Source organism: Apodemus sylvaticus, chromosome 2, assembly GCF_947179515.1.
Source record: "Apodemus sylvaticus chromosome 2, mApoSyl1.1, whole genome shotgun sequence".
In the NCBI taxonomy this organism is placed as follows: Eukaryota; Metazoa; Chordata; class Mammalia; order Rodentia; family Muridae; genus Apodemus; species Apodemus sylvaticus.
Window position 1 is genome coordinate 117,627,899 of NC_067473.1, and position 17,627 is coordinate 117,645,525.

Consider the following 17,627-nt stretch of genomic DNA (forward strand, 5'->3'; position numbering starts at 1 on the left):
GTGGCACCATTTGTGAGTGACATCTACGTACTGACTAATGGACTCTTCACGAGTGTCCGTTAAGGAGAAACAGCCATTCCCTTAGTTCTTTTGAACGTGGTTGTTGGTGAGCGTATAGGGGAAACTGCTCTCTTCCCCTAGTGCACATGTTATATCATCAACTATCTCTTCATGGATGCTTTATACGTATGCGAGAGTTTAAAACTGTCTCAAAATTACCCTCTCAAATCCTTCATGCATGTAAGTGTCTCCTCCTGGTAGAACCTTCTGGAGCTCTTCAAGGCCTTGTCGGATCTGTTCCCTGAAACCCAAAAGTATCTTGTTAACATCCTGGGAGTATTTTCTCCTTGCTGGTGACCAGTTTGCTTTGCACGAATATGCTGCATTGCTTCGATAGCTCTCCGGAGCCACCGGAGGCACATGTCTTCCTGTGGTGTCACCCACCAAGTCCAGACACAGCCGGGGTGGGGTGACTTAGATTTCAAAAGTGAGGAACCTTTCACAGGAGCCTCCATTTGCTTTTAAGATTTTCTTCTCTAGTATCACAGACCAAGCTTTCTTTCTACACTGGAAGTGAACCTTAAGATGTTCCCACTCCTAATGGGACACATAGCCACACGGGTGAAGACACAAAGGATTCGTGAACTGAAGAGCAATGAGCACCAAGAGACCAGGAGAAGCCAGAGAGAGGCCGCCTCGAGGATGCACTGGCAGGCGTCCGAGCAAACGGCGCCAAAGGAGAGCACGCAGTTAATCGGCTTCGAAAGTAAAAAAGAGCAGGTGGGTGGACGCCATACTTCCCACAGGGGCAGGGGTGGCCACAGCTGGCTGACACCTGCATGCTCTTCCTCTGTTTGGTCGAGGAAGGTGCAGGAAGAGGAAGTGGCACAGAGGATGGGAGAGGGCTGGAGTGTCATCAGAGCCACATGGAGTCTTGCAAACTACTGTCTCTGGGTAAGATGCCCACATTCACGGTCCTGCGTCTGAGGCAGCATTGGACGGTGCCGGAACCTCTGAGAGCCCTAACCACAGGCCTGTAAGTAAACCACAGGCCTGTGAGAGGGGTCAGAATGGCCTTCCTCCTGCTTCAGTTTCACGGCAGAGGGTGGAAACGTACAGTTTAAACTAGAAGAAAGGGCCTTCAAGTCAGTGGAGATGCTAACGTTCTTCCTAGGGAACATAACACACCGAGAGCTCTGCCTAAAGGCTGATGCCACCTCCCAATAAGCCCTCAGCGCGGGTGCTGGTGTTTCTGTGTCAAAGAGATACAACTTGGGTTCAAAGAGGGCGGTTCTCTGTCCTCAGAGACTGGAAGTCAAAGGTGATTCACACATGCACACGTGTGAGCACACATGCACACACACACACACACACACACACACACACACACACTCAGAGGCTAGGCTTAGCTGAGAATAGGAGCTACAGCCTTCTGGCGGTGCTTTAGTTCCACTCCTAAGGACACCGAATCACACAAAGCCCAGGGAACCTGTCCAAGGCCTCACAACTAGATAGTGGCAAGGGTGGCATTCGACCCTAAAAGTCCTACTATTAGTTGCACTGATAAGTTTTTTCCTGAATGGATGATCCAATGAATGAAATACCACCTGTTCATCCTAGTAATTGTTTGGGTAGAAATTCTAATGAAAAACCTTAATCGTGCATGAAAGTTGATGAGGCAGGAGGCCCGCGTGGGGCTGAGGAGGGGAGATGACCAGGCTGTCGGAACATCTTAGTGACATGCCAAAAGGGCCGGGCCCAGGTGCCCGCTGTTGTTGCTCTCAGGTCGTCACTCAGACTTTGGGAAAGGCACAGACTATTACCTGGTGCTCTCATCAAAGCCCAGCTGCCCACGGCACCCTAAAACCCAAAGGCCTACCTGAGTCACAGCCTCTCTCAGCAGCACACTGTGTCGGTTTACCTCCAAAAGTATCTAGAAATGGACTCACACCCACCCCAGCAGCACTAGGGGCTACACCAGCATCTGACCTTGCAGAGGTCACTGGGATAACCCCTGCCCCTTCGCCTTCCAGTCACTCCGTGTGAGGCTGCCAAAGTCTCAAAATGACTCTTCATTTTGAGAACAAATCATTCTTGCCTCTGCTCAAAACCCTCCCATAACAAGTCATTGTACCTGAGGGACCCTCCCCCAACCCGTGGCTTTGCGATACCTACAGGTGTGGCTGCGGCCTTCCTGTCTAACTTCACATTTCACCTGCCTGTCACCTCCACTGTCCCCGCCTCAGTATCACTGGTCTTCTTGGGCTCCTGGCTTTGACAGACCGTCTGCACCAGCAACCCATATAGCCTGACCTTTTCTTGGTCCAGGCCTGTCTGGGACCTGCTATGTCTTGTAGGTCTTGTGACTGGAACATAACAGGCATCCAATAACATCTTGTGAAGTGGTTGGGGGATGACAGGTTATCACCCTTGTCAGTGATCTCTGGAAGAGAGGAGCCTCACTCGGGCCATGTAGGGGAGGGCCAGGCTGCAGTGGAGGGAGGTTATCCCTAGGACAGATTGGGCCTTGTGGTGGGTGGATGCCATTTTCTGTACTGTAATTCCACCACCTCCAATGTTTCAGCATCCCACCAAAAGGCGAAATTTCAACTGTGTCATTTGGTTATTTGATGAGAAAGAAGAAACCCATGCGTTAGTAAAAGAGACGGAGATGAGAACAGTGCTCTGTAATGGGATGGGGCCGGTACCAGGGCTGCCTGGCAGAGCTCTGTCCTGAGGATTGGCACTTCATGAGTTCCCGGCAGCAGAGGCAGGAAATCAAGAGTGTTCCTGAGCACACTGAGATAGCATCCTCAGGATCCTTCAGATATCGGGAGGAGGCACAGCCACAGGGAAAAAGACTTTTCTGAAAATTAGATTGAATGTTTACAGTCCTAAAATACACAAACAGAGAATGTGCTGGGAGTCTAAAACAACCCTGAGGTGTGGGTAGAATGTTGGGGCCCTACAGTACTGACCTCAAACTATCCTACAGAGCCATAGTGACTAATACAGACAAGTAGACCTATAGAGTACAATAGAAGATTCAGAAATAAACCTTCACTGCTACAAGCACTTGATTCTTGACTGTATTTAAAAAAAAAAAACAACGTATATTGAAGGGCTGGAGAAATGTTTCATTGGTTAAGAGTTTAGAGTTTGGTTCTTAACACTGATATCACGTAGCTTACAATCACCTGTAACTTCAGCTCATAAGACTCTAATACCCTCTCCTGGCCTCTGAGGATACCTGCATTTATATGCACCCCCCATGCATATAATTAAAATAAAGTCCCACTGTGGGACTTTAGACAGTAAAGCCACTGTAGAAATTGGTACAAAGTTTCTCACCCAACTCAAAAGCTATTCTACTCCTGGGTAACACCTGAGTGAGTCCAGTCACTGTGCCATGGGGATGCGGGCACAGCCAGGATTATGGCTGTACTATTCATGACCTCCAGGAGAAGAGAAGCAGCCCAGATGTCTGCCGCAAAATGGATGTACAGAGACGACGTGGCACATGTGTGCAAACACATAAAGAACAGATGTCATGATCAAGAAAATGGATAGAAAGAGAGATGGTGATATAAAGGAGATAAGCCAGGCTGAGAAGATAAAGATGGCGTGTGTCCGCCCCTGTGTGGAAAGAGAAGACAGAACACTAAAGTACAAGGGGCCTCTTGGGGCTGTGGGAGGGGGTAAAGGGAGAGGAGCGGGAAGGTTGGAAAGCACTCTAGAGGGAACGTGTGGCTAAGCTGTGTTACATGCAGGTGAGAAACGGTCAAGATGGAACTTGTTCTTTGAAACTTATTGCTCACTAATGGAGAAGTAAACACGGTCTTTTTCTTTGGTTCAGAAGAGTGAAGTCTGGAATATTCTGGGTAGCACCAAAACCAGAATATTATGTTAACGCCGAGCTTAAAAAAGAAAGCTTAAAAAAAATAGCGTGTTGGGGATATGGAAACGGTTCCTTGGCAGGATTTCCTTCTGCCAAATAAAGTATGGGAACGGGGGTATTTTTCTTCTAAGTCTATTTCTTTTCCTTTACAAAGGTTTTCTTGAGTCAGTGTTCTCAGTATCTCCCTCCCTCCCTCCGTCCCTCCCTTCCTCCCTTCCTCCCTCTCTCCCTCCCTCCTCTCTCTGTCTCTAGACTCTTCCCTGATCCACCACTTTTTTAACTGGTCACATGTCTTGTTGCCTGTCTCAACACTCCCTGCCCTTTTCTAAGTCCCCACAATCTCTAGACATCTGAAAAGAAACAGTGGCCTGGGAATTGTGGGTCTGTTCTGACACTGGGTCACCAATTGCTCAAGGGTGAGTCCCCATGTTGTCTTAGAAACCTGAGGAGTGGAGAGTGGGACCTTTTATAGGGTGATAGCCTCTCTGAAAATTCAATTGTGAGTGCAACATTAACTTCCTGGGAAACGAGTAGCTGGGAATCCTACACAAGAGGCTGTTATTAAAATGTCCCATTTTCTTTGGTGGTTTCTCTGTCTGCCAGCGTTCCTTCTTAGGAACTGGGGGTTTTCAGGCCACACATATTGTGTTCCTTTTGCAACACATGACACTTAATGGGTGTAGCGTAGGAAGCTGTTAGATGAATGAGGCCAGCCTCCACGAATTACTCGTTCATATGCTGCTACATTATTCTCTAGCAAATCCACGCAGAAGCAGAGTGGGGATCTATGGGGTGGGAAGGATCAGTCATGGTGCCCTGTGGACTTGACGATGGGGTTGTAGTCATGCTGTGGCACTCTGATGATGTCTGCTGATGAAAGCATTGAAGGAATGGCACAGGTGAGCACATCAAGATGCCCATCACATGTGTCCACTGGGAAATCCTCCTCGGGGTTACACAACATATGTTTATTTTTGCTATTCTGTAAAAATGACCTCCACCACCTAGAGATAATCCAATATGAAGTCTGCACTATCAATGCCCAGCCCCCTGTGAAGGGGGCAGCTGTGGATTCAGCCTTTTCTCAGATGCCTTGTAGCTGTTGGCTCTGGGGCCTCGACCTCTGCAGTAACTACACACGATTGTTCATCACCCAGCCATGGTCTCGGCACTTCCAGGTGGCCCGGGGCTGCAGCAGGACCAACGAACCCACACAGGTCTGCTGTTACTTTAGCCCCATCGTGTTCTAAAATGGGTCAATTCTCTCATAGCCCACAAGATCGCGGCTTCTCCAGGCTCCTGTCCGGGCTTGGCAGAGATGATGAAAGATGAGGCATGTGCTTGAGAAAAGCTTCTCCAGTCTCGTGCTGAGTCGATTTTTAGGAAAGCCAACGCTCCTTTGTCTTCTCTCGCGTCTTCAGCGAGGTCCCCTTTTCATTCCGACAACACCGGCAACTTGTATTTTCTCTTTACTTTCATAAACCAATCTTTCCGAGAAAGTTTATCAGCTCACTCTTCTAACATTCTCATTCAGAATTGCCTCTTGGTTTTTTTCCCTTCTCACTTTGAGTTTGGCAGGCGCTTCCGTTTTAGCTTCATAACGAGCAACGTTTGGTTATGGCTGTTAAGTCCTTTACATGTGTCCTCCTCAGAGGTACCATTGCTGTTCCCCAGCTCCTCCCATGCCCTCCCCCTAGCTCCTTCCACACAGTGGCCCTAGCTGCGTCCCACAACTGATTCTTGGGCTTTCTTTGTGGGTCAGTTGGCAACAACATTGACTAACTTCCTTCTGCTGTGTTCTTTATCTGTAGTTCACCTTCGACATAATCTTTGGACTTTGCCTAATAAACAGTTTTTATTTGAGAGTCTACATTGTGTAACATTTATAAAGCCATCTCAATTTTGGTGATTAATGCTTGCACAATGCAGATTTTCTCTTCCTTCCCTTAGCCTATTGCTATGGCCTATCTCATGCATCTCTTGTGAGTCATATGGACCTGTGTGTAGAAGGCGGCTCTAATGATGTCCCCACTTCCTGCTCCCTCTGCTCTGTCCCTTTCCAAACTGTTTTGCATTTGGCTCTGTGACTTGCTTTAGCCTGGAAGACATCAGCAAACACAATACTCAAGCCTCTGTAATTTGGGTTTGCCATCTTAAAGTGTCACAGCCTGGGGGTGGGGCAGCATGTGGTCTCCCAGCCTTCTGAGAATGTCCCAGATCCTGGTTATGTGTTTTATTTGTTTGTTTGTTTTCCTACCTAGAGTTATTTGGGAAGAGTAGCCTCCAGTGCCTAGTTGAAGAAAGTCTCCTTCCAGAGACAAGTCTGTAGGGCATTTTCTTGATTACTAATTGATGTCGGAAGGCCCAGCTCACTGTGGGTGGTGCCACCCCTGGGGCGTGTGGTTCTGAGGGGTCTAAGAAAGCAGTCAGAGCAAGCTATGGACCAACCATAAGAAGCTTTCTTCCACAGGTCTCTGCTTTGGGTCCTGCCTCCAGCTCACCTCCTGAGTTCCTGCTGTGACTTCCCATAGTGATACAGCACTCTAGAGTGTAGTAAGATGGTATAACCCTCTCCTCCCCGAGCTGCTTGGTCATGGTGTTTTATCACAGCAATGGAAACTAAGACAGAGATGTTGTAGTGCTTTGAATATGTTTGGTCCAGGGAACACACAGCATGGTTCACCTCTAGGAGGTGTGGCTTTGCTGGAGTAGGTGTGTCACTGTGGGTGAGGGCTTTAAAGACCCTCTTCCTAGCTACCTGGAAGCTAGTCTTCTGTTTGACTTCGGAAAAAGAGGTGGAACTCTCAGCTCCTCCTGTACCCTGCCTGCCTGGATGCTGCCATGCTCCCGCCTTGATGATAATGGACTGAACCTCTGAACCTGTAAGCCAGCCCCAATTAAACGTTGTCCTTAAAGACTTGCCTCGGTCATGGCGTCTCTTCACAGCAGTCAAACCCTAACTAAGACAGATGCCACACCTTTTGTAACTGAGGCCATTCCTCATTTGGTCCTCTAGACAGCAGCTGCATGAATAGTCCAGGAAAATCGGCATGTTTAATGACACGGTGACTCTTGCTTCTTTCTCTGGTGGGGACTTTCTCAGTCTTAGAGTTGAAAGATGTTGGCCACTTTCTATTGAGTGTAGTTGTCAACACAGTTGGGATGAAGTCCATTGTTTGGTTATCTCTCTGCAATGGCCAGTCTGCTGCTTCTCTTCTTCTGCACTCTTTGTTGGATCGAGACCCTCCTGGTATCTCACCCAGCACCATTCACCTTTACAGACACAGCCATCTGTTGCCAGCATCTCTTCCTCCTTTTTCATTTCCCTTTCATTTGTTTGCTTTTGCATCTGACCATTGCGTTTCAATATGCATCCTTATTTTATGAATTTTATGCATTATGAAATACTTTACATCAGTATCATTCACTCTAATCTTTTGCTACTATTCTAACATATTTAATTTATATACTTAGGAAACTCCAAAATATAGTGGACTCCTTACTTCTGTTAGGATGGATCAGGAGGCCCCCCCAGAGATTCCTATAACCTCAAGCAGTTGCTAGCCTTTGGTACACTGCTGTTTCCTAAGCGTGCAGGCAAAGCCTATCTAGTGGTGTTTAGTTTCAGTTCAGTCCCACTTATGACTCTGTGACTTCACCCCTTACTTTTAGTGAGTTGTGGGTGGCCCTGACCCCAGGAGATCTCTTGCTGAAGTCAACAGAGATTTGGAGCTTTTTGGCATAGCACATCCTTATTGCTTGGAACGCCTTTTCTATTATCCACTTTCAAATTCACCATCCTCTCCATGTTAGTGTGCTGTGAGTAGGACCATACACGGTCTAAAGTGTGACAAGAAAATTGGCATCATTTTCTTTTTCTGTCTTCATGATTCACTGATAAATTTATTCTGTCTTAGATCTTCTCTTTGGAGTATTCAGATAGCCAATACCACCTTTCCTGTCCATTGGGGCCACGGTAAATAAAAGAAGAATTAGTTTAACAAAAGCAAGATGGTATCACCACAGCCATCTCATGACGGAGACAGCTACTAGCTAGGCGGCCAATGGATGGGTAATGCCATACAGTGCGGACACTTGTAAACAATGACCCTTAGGGGCAAGACGGAAGGCTGATGTCAGACTTCATCACAGTACTGAGAAATGAACACAATTTAAAACCTACAAATTGTTTCTAGAATTTTCTACTCAGCAGTGAAGCTTGTAGTTCTCTACCAGACATAATTCCTTTCTGTCCACATTCTGTAGCAAGGCTGAGCTGAGGGGAATGGGTAGAAGTATTCTAGATCTATACTGGATAATCCAACATGAAAGGCACTTGTGGGCAGGAAGAATTTGCAAAGACAGACTTAGAGGATAGTGCTAAGATGTCAAAGGGATGTGGGGCACTGAGAACTCAGATCATAGTGGAAGTTAAACTCACACTCCACCTTTGAAGATCAACTAGTAATGCCATTCATACACTCTGACCAAGCAGCCTACACACTCTCCCTCCCCCACCACGGAGCATGGAAAGTCCCTTCTGCCCAGCACAGCCCTCACCAGGAGAAAAGCACTCAAATGCTCCCTGTAACTTTGTTCACAAAAGGAAAAGAAAGAAGCAGACTGTCTGCAAGGAAGATGGCAGATGAGTGCCTTGGGTACGCCTCACACCAGAACACGGTGCAAGAGAAGCACCGAGATTAACTCCAACCAAGCATGACGCCTGGATCTAGGTGGAAAATGTCTCAAAAATACATACACTCTTCTTGTATGCTATAATGTTTAACTCGGGGCTGCAGAGATGGTTTAATGGACTAAAGTGTTTGCCACACAAGTAAACAAGACCCTGAATTTGAGATCCCGAGTAAAAATCTGGGCATGGTAGTAGCATGGGCTTATAATCCAAATGTTGGAGAGGTGGGGACAAATGGGTCCTTGGGGCTTAGCTAGAGTTCCAGATACTGGTGAGAGGCTTCTCCAGGTTGACGTCTGGCTTCCACACACATGTGCACACATGAATGTGTGTGTACCTACATACACATGTGTATCTAGCTTGCCACCCCAATAAACACACACCTGCACATAAATACACACATTTACTTGCTATTAGATAAGTAGTTCAAAATGAAAGCATACTGTTTCTGGGGATAGAGAAGTACACACATCCATGGAGATGATAAACTCCACAGTGAAAGCAACAGTTCTTTCTGGGGAAGGAGACACAGAGTCCATGTCTTCGGGAAGCATTCCCCTGTGACATTTCATTTCACAAGCCTGGTGGTGCAGAATTGGTGTTCACGTGTTCATGATCCTTTTCTCTGTGCAACAGTTTAAATGCTTGCTGGAATGAGCAGCAGAAGGGGAACCTGGGGTTTGTATGTGGGAGGAACCAGGGTCTGATGGAGATAACCTGAATGCAAGCTTCATCCGGTCCCCTTGGTGCAGCAAGAGAGGCAACGCAGAGTGAGTGCCACTGCGTGGTGCTATCAGGATTGTTTGGGGAGTGGGGTGGTGGGGGCAGAGAGATTCCCTAACTCAGCTTCCCTCCTTCCCTGGTGTGAGTATGTAGCCACTGCTGGGGCCATTGGCACAATGGATAACGCATCTGACTGTGGAAGATTTGGGAGGCAGCCACTCTCAGGTTCCTCTGACTATGCTGATGATGTGGTCTTCCTGTCTTCAGCCAGACATCGGAAATGTTCCTGTCCACTTTTGTCCTTTGTATATTTACTACCCGAGGGACAAGTGGCATTTTCTGAGTACCTGTAATGTATCAGACTCTCTGATAGGCATTTTCCATAATTAATCCATCGCAGCTTCGAAGCTGCACCCTGTGGTGAGCACAGAAGACATCAGACACTGCAAAGTCCACACTAGAACCTATCGATGGGGCTATGGGCAGTTAATTCTCCTGATTTCATTTTCAGTAGCCAAACTGGGTGCTTATCAGAACACTGAAGCCAAAAATATGGGGGATATATTACTTTTATTCCTAAAGTATGGTTTTTAAATTTTTGAAAAACCACCCCCAATATCTTTTATATGAATGCAAGCATTGGCTTATTACATTTTTAGATTTACAAATTTTTGGAAGAAATGTCTTGATTTTGACAATGTGTTGCTGTATCAATGACAGCTTGTGGTTTGAGAAGGGTGACTTTTACTTTCTCCAGTTTACGGAAGGATACCAGAGGGAGAGCTAGGAAACTCTGGTTCCTGCACTGGCAAAGCCATGTCTCATGGCTCCAAGGTAGACTGTGTCCACTCAGCAACCCAGGCTGGGAGACTGTAGACAAGCATGCTGGGAAGACGGGGCCTGTGTATTCTTCTCTGGAAGAACTCTTGCTAAAACCGTCAGGTAAGGAAGCAATGGCCTTTACTTGCTTTATGCTGAAGAAGTATTTTCTGCCTGTGTTCCTCCTTGCAGGGTTAAACCTGCCAATGTCCAATGCTTCACAAAAGGATGAGCCAAGAGTCCCAGAACTCTCCAGAAATGTGCAGTTGGACACGCTCGATGATGTGAGGGAGTCTACAGGGGAGGGCTCAGGTTGGCCCTTAGCTGATGATCGAAACACCTAGCACAACACAATATCTAACACTGTTCCCTGAGCACTAAAGATACGTTTGCACCATGAACCCACCCAGCATTTAACAGACGGAGAAAGAGAGGCATATTCAAGTTCTTCCAAATGCCTTTTACTTTAAAATTTATAAAGGGGTTTAGAATCCTCTCAGGAATAGCAACTTGGAATCTTTGCACTTCAAAACCAAGAGATGCCCCCAGGGCATGGCAAGATTTGGTGCTTCAGCAAGCTGAAGTTCCCGAGGGGCACTGGCGAGGTCTCAGTTTCCATTTTCAGCAGAAGCTGGGCTTTCTTGGAGGACCTTCTAGTTGCTGAAGCAACGGCAAGACCTCCAGGTCACCCTTATACCTCCTTGTGACTCAGTGACTCAGCTCTTTCCCTCTCTGAGACCACTGGGCTCACAGGGCTATGAGAAAATGTGTGAGCACAGGCTTGTGGGACACTGTTTCCCTGAGACAGTCAGGAAGCTGGGGTGGTGAACTGTACAACTCCCTTTTCTTAAACTTAAAATGTAATATTAAATTGTGTGAAACGCTCAAGTACATTCATCAAGCACAGGGACACAAGGGCTGGACTTCCTGGGCTCCAATCCATGTTCCCACAGTTACACAGCAGGGTAGCCATGCGTCTTCTTGTCTTGTTATCCCTGTCTATAATATGGTATGATAAAGAATGCAGTTCTAATGAGAGCCACACAGATAATCACTGCTGTCCCTTATAATAGATGAAGAAAATAATCTATTTACTGGTACTCAGTAAACCCTTAGTAAAGAATATGTGTAGGCAACCCCCATATATTTATATGTATATACATCTGTGGCTCCGTGTGAGCATCTCATATGTAACAGACCAGAGGGAAGTACCCAGTAGAGGCAGGTAGACCAAGAAGGCTGTGTGTGGTAGGGAAAAATAGCTGAGTTTAAAAACCTTAAATCTGGAATAAAATCTAGTGCTGAGCCCAGGGATGGATCCGCATACACAGCCCAGTCCTTCCGGAAGGCCTTTTCCTTATTAGTAAATGAGGCCAGTGGGTTGAAAAGATACGATAACCTTTGACCCACAGCTGTTTTCCTAAGTTTTGTGTCTGAATCTTGGAAAGTTTGGAAGAAAAGTGAAATTTCCAGACAGAAGCAGTCCTTTGAGAGTCTAACTCAGACTGCCCCTCCCAAACATCACAGATGCGGCTAACCTGTCAGCACGGCTTTCTCTGCCAGAAGGTAAGTGAGAAAGGGTGTCCTGCTCAGATCTTAGGATCTCTGCAGAGCTTCTGACACAGAGCTGCTTCCAGGTCACAAGGAGACCAGCTTGAGCTTCTGTAGGGGAATGAACCTGCCACCCAGTGAGCACCAGGCGAGGGGTCCTAACCCAACTGCTCAGTGGTGGGCCACAGGAGAAGGGTCCTAGCCAGGTGATGAGTCAGGAGACAGGATCCTATCTCAGCCACCCTAGAGTGTGTGGAAGGGAAACCTGGTTCAGTGTGACCTGGCACCTGCCCCAGACCCTCTGCCTCAGTGTCTGCTTCTTCCTTCCTCTGGAATGACTTCGGGGACTCTACTCAAGGGAGAGGGCATGTGAGTTTAAAACGTTACTTCTGTACTTCACACAGGAAAACCCAGTTGATACCAGTTCCCTCTGTCCCTCAGTGGGCTCATGGGTCTCAGCAGCCAGGAAGATGAGTGCCAGTTTTAGGGATCCAAGAAAATAGCCCCCTTTGAAATAAACTGACAGGAGATACACATATGAACGATTCCAGTTCCTACTGATGAGGAAGACACTGTGTCTCCAAAATAGCAGGTAACACACACACACACACACACACACACACACACACACACATGCGAGTGAGCACGTGCACACACACATGTACATACACATACATGTGAGGGCATACACGGAAGCACACACACATACATACATGTATGCACACACACACATGCGAGGGCATACACAGGCACACACACACGTTTGTGAGCATGAAAATATTTGCTAGTTGAGAATGCAGAAAGTGAGAACAGAGCCAAGTGCTGCAAAGAGCGGTGAAACAGAAAGCACTGAGTCGGTGATTATAGACCAGTCTGCAGCGTGCTCCGAGAACGTCAGTAAACACCGTAGCCTGCCATCGGAGCAATGGCACAGGCAGTAAAGTGTTTGCCATGTAAACGTGAGGGCCCGAGTTCAAACCCCAGCACAGGTTTAAAAAACAAAAACCAAAACAAATCAAAAGAGCCAGGCACGGTGGCACACGCCTGTAATCCCAGTGCTGTGAAGGCAGAGGTGGGATTGCCTGGGGCTCTTTGGCTCGTCAGACCAGCTGAATTAGTCAGCTCCAGATTCAGTGAGAGGGCCTGTTCAAACCCATACACAGAAAAACAAAAAGAATCCCAAAATGAATGACTGAATAAATAGTGTTGGAGAGCAAGGGAGGAAGACACGCAGTGTCCCTTCCCACCCTTACATTCATGTGCACACACACAAACACACAAAACACACAATGGGGGAAAAGAGGCAGATTAGATATATACTTAGACCATAAAAGTTATCATGAGCAGGTCAGAATGTTAATAAGAAAATCAAAGAACAAAAAGGTCTTTCTTAGGTTGAAGTATCAGATAAGATAGCTTAGATACTGTATGAAGTCACTTACAGAATCAGTGAGATGACTTACACACACATACACACACACACACACACACACACACACACATACACACTACATCAATTTTTAAAACATTTGAGATAAAAAAAATCCCAAAAGCTTCCACAAGAGAGAGAAAGTTAAGGGGTGTGGGGGTGGGCTGGGGATGGGGTGGGGTAGGGTGGGGTGGGGGTGGGATGGAGATGGGGTGGGGTGGGGTAGGGTGGGGTAGGGTGGGGTGGGGTGGAATGGAGATGGGGTGGGGTGGGGGTGGGATGGGGATGGGGTGGGGGTGGGATGGGGTGGGAGGGGGAGGGGAGTGGGGGTGGGGTAGGGTAGGGTGGGGTGGGGTGGGTGGGGGTGGGGATAGAGTGGGGATGGGGTAGGAGTGGGGTGGGTATCCAGCACACAGATCACCTGGCCACAGATCATCAGCAAAACTAATAAAGCTTAGAAACTAACACTCAAAAATCAAATTATCCAAATCATAGTCTTTGAAAAGAATAAATGATTCTGAAAATAGAGGGGGAGAACAAAAATCATGTGGGAGACACTGTCTTAAGTAATAATATAGCAAGATTAAAGTCATACACACAGACGAATCAGAAGTTAGCTCTGAGAACAACACAGGCAGGGAGGAGGAGAGCCAGCTTCCACAGACCTAATGATCAGCAGCAGCTTTCCGTATTCAGAGAGGATAAGATACAAACAAACCTCCCTCCATCCCATCATGGGAAAGGGTAAGACTGCACAACACAGAAGGAATGAGACGCTCTAATGGCAGTATAAAATAATGGGTTAAAGAATAAAATTAAAAATCAAAAACTTAGAAGACAGAAGTGTTCATAAATTTAAGAAATAACTATTAGGTAACTGCAAAAGTTAGAACTGATAAAATAATTAAAATGATGGTGGTGGAGGCCGACTGTACAAGGCTGGGGATGCGACTAAGTGGTGGAGCACTCAGCTAGCTTGCCCAAGCCCTGGGTCCCAGCCCTAATCCCTAAGAGGAGGAGAGAGGGGGGTGGGGAGGGAGAGAGGGAGCGAGGGAAGGAGAGAGACAGAGAGACAGAGAGGGGAGAGACAGAGAGGGGAGGAAGACACACACACACATGCATACACACATACAGAGGTAGGAGTAGGGAGAGGGGGAGGAGGGAGATAGAGAAGAAAAAAATTCTATAAAACCAGTATTTTCTCCCCCAAACCTATTTCTTAAGCTAGTTCTGGATTCACAGGCTGAACTGCTGATTATCCATGTAGACATCCCACAGACTCCCCGACAAGCGTTCCCTGCTGTTTAACGGAAGCTCACGGGCTCCAAACACCAAGCCCACCATGCTCATGAGCACTAGCAATTGAGGTGATGGACCAGCAATGCTCCACTCACAGTGGGAGCAGAGTTAGCCGACACTGAATGCAACCTAAGAAAAGAACAAAACCTTCCCTACAGACACGGAACAGACATGATAAGCAGCACACTTAAGTAAGTAAGAGCGAGTGCTGGTTAGTAAGAAGCCAGCGGTGCCAGGACTAGCTTTTCAGACAACTCAGATGAAAAAAACCAAGGATATTTGGAACACTAAGAAAAAAAATCTAAAAGCAAATGGTTGGAAAAATCCACTTAAAACCAGGGAGATTTTTGCTCAATATTAGAAATGAGGAAAGACCGGTCGTCCAGATGTTGAAACTAATTAAAACAATGTGGTTTGAGTGTGGAACTGCAGGCAAGCAAACGGGACCATCACGGAGCAGAAACCGAGCAGCCCCAAGTCCACCCCGGCGGCAGCTTCTGACGTGGCTGGTTAAAAGCTTGTTCCACAACAGCACTGGAAAACCCAGTGCAGGAGAAACGTCAAGAGTTGGCCCCATGTCTTACATGGAAATAAGTTGTGGCAAAACTTACATTAAAAATGCATATTGCCATCAACAATATTAAATTTCTGAAGAATAGACAGGAAACAGAATTCCCTTTCACATGAAAAGAATACACAATAACCAAACACAACTAGAAATATGAGAACCAGCCAGCATTTCAAGATATTTGTAATGGATTGCATCCCCCTGATATGTAAAAACAAAGGAAGTATATATGACCACTTTAACAGATGACACACAGCATTTGGTTAATCTGTCACCTCTCTCAAATTCTGCTAAAGTGCTAGCTGAGCTCCACAGACATGATCTAATTTCCAGATGATAAGACATTAGAAGGGATTCAGGTTATTTCACAATTAAGACTTGGAGTTTTCAGAGAATCATCTGTAGTAATTCACACTAAATTGCTGTGGTATAATAATACTTCAGTCAGCATCATACACTCTACTATGCTAATGAAGTGGCTCAGATATCTTGGGCTGTGTAAACAAGGACACTGAGAAACCTTGGAAGGAGACATGATCTGACACAGACTCTGACTCAACCAAGTTTCAAATCCAGAGATTAGAAACAAGTTCTGCCATTTGCCTGATACTGGGCCTCAGTGAACTTCTGGAAACCAGGGCGCCCTCATTGTAAAAGGGAAGGAAAACAAACAGCCTGCCACAGCCTGCCTCAGCCTGCCTCAGCCTGCCTCAGCCTGCCTCAGCCTGCCTCAGCCTGCCTCAGCCTGCCTCAGCCTGCCTCAGCCTGCCTCAGCCTGCCTCAGCCTGCCTCAGCCTGCCTCAGCCTGCCTCAGCCTGCCTCAGCCTGCCTCAGCCTGCCTCAGCCTGCCTCAGCCTGCCTCAGCCTGCCTCAGCCTGCCTCAGCCTGCCACAGCCTGCCACAGCCTGCCACAGAAGAACAGCCACAGGAAGGCCTAGACTGTAAACAAAGCTGTGGGGAGGGGAGTTGAACCCCCAAAGGACGCCCACATAAGTGAGTTCCAGAGTCTCTCCTGGTCTTAACCTGAGGACCAGTTTCATGGTGTGGTGGTGCCTGAAGTGACTGGTAAAAGGCTGAGAAAATCCCCATTTCTGGGAATCCTGAGGAGACGGACCCCTTCTACTGTGGCTTTGCCTCAGAGGAAGGCTTTCCCCTACTAGTCTATCTGACCAAAATACCAAAAGATGCCCCCTTTTGGCTGGATTCTTGGGGTGACTCTGGACAAGATGCAGAAGGAGGCTCCCAATTTTGTCATTGAAGCTGGAGGTCCCAGGCCACTTCCGTGCTGCTCAGGGTGGATGCAAAACAGCCTGGTTAAGAGTTTAGTAACTGTGAAACCTCTGTCCGCACTAGAGGTTAAAAAAAAAAAGGCCTGAACCCAGGTTATGGCTAACTAAAGCAAGAAAGGAAACAAACAAAAACACCCAAGTTAAAGCAACATGAAAATAAAGCTACACTCTAAAATTACTCAACAAATAGATGCTTCCTAAAGCCTGCTGTCACCTCTCATGGGAAAAGGCTATTGGGATGCCAATCCCGAGAGGCTGGAGCGGTGACAGACATGACAGTGGCATAATAACCACCCCCGTGAGGTCACCATGAGTATTTGGATGAAGATGAATCTGAAAAAGATACTTGAAAGAAGCCCAAACGTCTCAAGAGAAACCAAATGGGGATTTTAGAACTGAGAAAGTAAATATCTGTAATAGAGAATGTGCTCAGGGGCCGAGAGACGATGGCAGAGGAGGGGACCCACTGAACTGGGAGAAGGAACAGCAGCAACCACCCACCGAGGAACAGAGAGATGACTGGAAAAGATGTGACCACTTCGGGGCCATATGGAATAAATGGAGAAGTCGTCGCCTGTACTGTGGGAGTCACAGAAAGAGGAGAGGTGGATGTTACAGAAAAATAAAACAACAACAACAACAACAATAATAACTTAAGTAGCAGTGGTTGTTAATTTGCCAAATTTAGTGAAAGACAAGAACTCACAGATTCAATGAGGTCTGCACAACCCCCCCCAACACATCATAACCAAACTGCTGAGAACTAAAGAAACCTTGAACATGGTTAGTGTGCCCTAACTGCACACAGAACAAGAACTCAAATGGTGAAGTTGCCCTTAGAGGCTGGAGAAGGATACGCTGTCTTTCTCCCCGTGGTTTCTTCACTAGGCCGCAGCTCATGGAATTTCCCATTTCATTTCTTCAGTCTCCCCATAGTATTCCTAGGTGCACTGGATCCCGGGACCATACTGGAATACTTTACTAATGCATCTTCTATGTTATGTCTTTTGATTAACACACTCTTTTGCTTTTGTTAAGATGAGAATCTTTCTTGACTGATGCCATGTTGTTTTGTGTGTGAGTTAGGTATGGATGTGAGTTCAGGGGTAGGTGAGTGTATACATGTACACTGTGTGGGAGTGTGTGGGAGTCAGGGGTAGGCAAGGGCATGCACGCTCACACACTGCGAGGTAAGTGGACAACCATGGGTGTTGTCCAATGTGATATGGGGTCTCATTGCCTATAACTCTGCCAACTGGTTAGCTTGGTGTTGAACTTCCAAATGATCTCCTTGTTTCTGCCTCCCATCCCGCCATGGCTGGGGTAAGAGGCATATGCAGCCAGATGGACTTGTTAAC

The 17,627-nt window shown here is 46.9% G+C and overlaps 1 protein-coding gene across 1 annotated transcript in view; it reads right to left on the reverse strand.

Annotated features, from left to right (window-relative positions):
• Positions 1-17,627, reverse strand: part of Antxr1 (ANTXR cell adhesion molecule 1) — a 188,343-nt gene that overhangs the window by 143,573 nt on the left and 27,143 nt on the right. Inside the window, exon 4 of the mRNA XM_052174247.1 lies at positions 220-301. Within this exon, the coding sequence (XP_052030207.1) occupies positions 220-301 (82 nt within the window). The remainder of the gene's footprint in view (positions 1-219; positions 302-17,627) is intronic.